The sequence below is a fragment of the Sapajus apella genome, unplaced genomic scaffold, assembly GCF_009761245.1.
Source record: "Sapajus apella isolate SASKATOON/1434 unplaced genomic scaffold, GSC_monkey_1.0 scaffold6638, whole genome shotgun sequence".
In the NCBI taxonomy this organism is placed as follows: Eukaryota; Metazoa; Chordata; class Mammalia; order Primates; family Cebidae; genus Sapajus; species Sapajus apella.
Window position 1 is genome coordinate 1 of NW_022443562.1, and position 3683 is coordinate 3683.

At 47.9% G+C, this 3683-nt stretch overlaps 1 protein-coding gene across 1 annotated transcript; it reads right to left on the bottom strand.

Moving 5' to 3' along the window:
- Window positions 1-2907: 2907 nt before the first annotated feature.
- On the bottom strand, window positions 2908-3679 carry LOC116548058 (immunoglobulin lambda-1 light chain-like; the record flags this gene model as incomplete). Its single annotated transcript, XM_032273731.1, has 1 exon — window positions 2908-3679. A coding segment is annotated over one exon (666 nt), but the record flags the coding sequence as incomplete, so codon positions are not given.
- Window positions 3680-3683: the final 4 nt, after the last annotated feature.

A 3683-nucleotide genomic window follows, 5' to 3' on the forward strand; every position in this document is an offset into this window, starting at 1 on the left:
CAAGAAAGCCACATTTTTCTCTCACTCTGACCACCTCCAGCTGATAACCCCTCTTTTAGGTTGATTAGATTTGGATGGCCCCAGAATTTCCATTAATGAATTTTAATTTAAAGAAAAGGGTGTGGAATGACTGCTTCATCCAAATCAACCCTCTTCCCTTGTCTCCCATGCCTTTAAAGGATATCAGTCCTGACGGTCACATGAGCACATTTTGCAGGTGGGGTGAAGAAGGCCAGGCTAGCTGCATCCAGTTTCCTGTGAGAATGCAGCTGCTGAGCTCAGTGAATGGTGAGCTGATGACACAGGGTCACATCAGGGGCTGGCTTCTTAGCTATGGTCACCTGCAGACCCCCCAGAGATAAGCCCACAGCATCCAGTGCTGTCCCAGGCCCAGACACACTGAGTCTTTCGGTTACTCTCTGCCTTTCTGTATTTCTTCCACTCCAAAAGAGACCGCTGTGAGCTTCCTTGTGAATGTGCATCTGTACTTCCTGCTGTGCACAGAACTCCTGAATCATGACGTACCTGCCTGCTCCACTCTGCCATTGGTAGTAAAGTCCTGGGATCTTGAACCTGCTGAAGGGGTTCCCTGATAGACATCAGAACAGGGAGCCCAACTTGATGAAGGGGAGCCCACCAGGAATGAAGGGCTGTGCCCAGAGCTGCCTGTTTCTTCCCCACTCAAGAGTATGGCCCATTTCCAGGCTCCAAATTTCTCTCCTGGAAGCCGTGTGCACTAAGACTTGCTGTCTCCTCTGCTCTCAGCTCACCACCCTCTAGCATCAAATGAACCTGAAGCTGGTGTCTCACTGGACATAGGCAGAGCCAGGCTGAGCTCTTTTGTCTCTCACATGCTACGTATGCATTCAAGTCTGAACCTCTTCTGCTTGGGGACTGAGGGGCCTCATGCATGTGGTTGTGGCAGAACATGAGATTCCTTGTCCAGAGCTCAGACTGAAGCAACCCCTGGGGAGGTCCTAAATCTGCAGATTGAAGAATAATAGAAAGAATAAATAGGGAAGTGGGTAGGCATCATTCCCTGGGAATTATATCACATGCGTTTAGTGCAAACTAATGTGCTTACTTGAGAGTACCTGTGTTAAAGAAGCTCTGTCTTTGTGGTTAAGCCCCTAGACCCAGCATCAGTAAGGGAGGCTGGACGCAGCTTTGCCGCTTCCAGGTTGTGACACATAAAATAAGGGGCACCCAGTTATGTTTATATTTAAATAAACAATATCGTCTTGGAGATAGAGATGCTGTCTTTTTCTTTCTTTGACTCAGAGTCTCACTCTGTTACCCCATCTGGAGTGCTGTGGCCCAGTCTCAGCTCACTGCATCCTCCACCTCTTGGGCACAAGTGATCATCATGCATCAATCTTTTGAGTTACTGGAATTACAGGAATATGCCATGAGGCCCAAATAATTTTTGTAGTTTTTTTTTTTTTTTTTTTTTTTTTTTTTTGAGACGGAGTTTCGCTCTTGTTACCCAGGCTGGAGTGCAATGGCGCGATCTCGGCTCACCGCAACCTCCGCCTCCCGGGTTCAGGCAATTCTCCTGCCTCAGCCTCCTGAGTCGCTGGGATTACAGGCACGTGCCACCATGCCCAGCTGATTTTTTGTAGTTTTAGTAGAGACGGGGTTTCACCATGTTGACCAGGATGGTCTCGATCTCTTGACCTCGTGATCCACCCGCCTCCGCCTCCCAAAGTGCTGGGATTACAGGCTTGAGCCACCGCGCCCGGCCAATTTTTGTAGTTTTAGGATATGGGAAGGTGCACTACGTTGGTCAGACGTGTCTCAAACTCCTGGCCTTAAGCAATGCAACAGCCTCAGCCTCCCAAAGTGCAGGGATGAAGGTGTGAGCCACCACACCTAGCCTACATATTGATTCTTAATCATTGTTTTACTAAATTTACATTTCACTGACCTCTAATGTTTATATTGATAAATTAGAACCCTACCTTCAGGCCTCAAACACTTCTTCTCCAATCTGGGCCCATTGCCTGAAAGCAATAGTAGGGTTTTTGTCAGGATTACATGAAGTCACAGTCTCAGGAATTAAAAGGTTGTTTGTCAATAGTAAGGTTGTACATGTACTAAAGGAAGCATAATGTGGTTGCCAAAGAGACGCAGACAGACCCCCATGTTTCTACACACAGACCCTGGCTGGGAGGGAACATAAATATCAGCATCCTCGGTCACTTCTGCTGAGGGAAACCGTCAGACCAGGAGACAGGATGTAGGAGGAGGTGGCACTTTTCATAGTTCTCATGGGGCATCTTGTCTGTGTATTACCCATTCAAACTCAGGAGAATAAAACAAAATTGTTCAGCACTGGTTACAGGTGAGTCAATATTAGCATAAGATGCAGGCAGGGCTGCGCATCACTGGCGAGAGATGATGAACTGCCTGCAGGGCTCAATACTGTTACAGTCCCCAGAAAATGAACTGATTTTTTTTAAATCAGAAAAAGGAATATAATCTATCCTAGATGATGTATATGTGCCTATACAAACGTAAAAATAGCCATAAAAGGCAAAATGACCCAGAAACCCTCAAAGGTACTAATGAGCCCTTTATGGGATGAGACGCAATTCAGCAACAACAGGGAGAATCTCATAAGAAGTGTGCAGAGTGAAAGAAGCCTGAACAAATGGGAAGATAATGTTTGATAACGCTAACATTTCCCAAAATGAAAACCAAGCAGTAGTGATAGAGAAAGATCTGTGGCTTCCCGGGATGCTTTGGGGGACAGAGGGAGATGGCAAAGGGTGAGGAGGGGCTGCTGGGGTTGGACACAGGTTGCATAGCTGGTGGTGGTGATGTTTTCAAGGATCCAGATAGATCTGAAAATGGGTGTAATAATATAATGTAAATATTGGTGTTTTGTTATATGTACATTATTCCTTCTTGGAAAGAATTTTTAAAAAGAATAGGCAGGGGAGGAAAGAAGCAAAGGGATTCACCCTGAGGAGAAGGGAGAGAAAGCCACCAGTCTGGGGACTTCTGGAAATCAGGAGATGAGCATGATGGAGACACAGGTTCCACATAAGAGGTGGGTCTGAGGTGACACAGCTGGAACAGCAGCCTCATCCTGGGACTTCAGTGCAGACACCGTGTCCCAAGGTACAGGGAACAGAATGTTTTGTTTCCTGGAGGCCCTGTTCCTAGGAAGGAGGTGCTGTGTCTGATTCTCAGAACCCAAGAAAAGAGAAACTTCTCCTCCCTGCAGGGCCCTGAATGCCCTGGACCTTGGGGGAAGCAGCAGCAGCAGAAGACACAGGCTATGACTGAGCAGCAGCTGTTGAGCGCTCACCCTCCTGGCAGAGGAGAAAGGGGGTTCTTGTCTCACTTCCCCCTGGACCTGGAGCACTGTGGGAGCATTCAGGTTGATGTCATATGACTCGCAATAATAATCAGCCTCATCCGCAGCCTGGAGTCCAGTGATGGTCAGCGAGGCTGAGTTGCCTGACTTGGAGCCAGAGAATCGGTCTGAAACCCCTGAGGGTCGCTTATTATTATCATAGATGAGAAGTTTGGGGGGCGTTCCTGGGAACTGCTGGTACCAGCTTGCATAAGTACTTCCGATGTTGGAGCTGCTTCCAGAACAGGAGATGGTGACCCTCTGCCCAGGGGTCCCAGACACTGAGGGTGGCTGAGTCAGCACAGACTGGGCCCAGCAT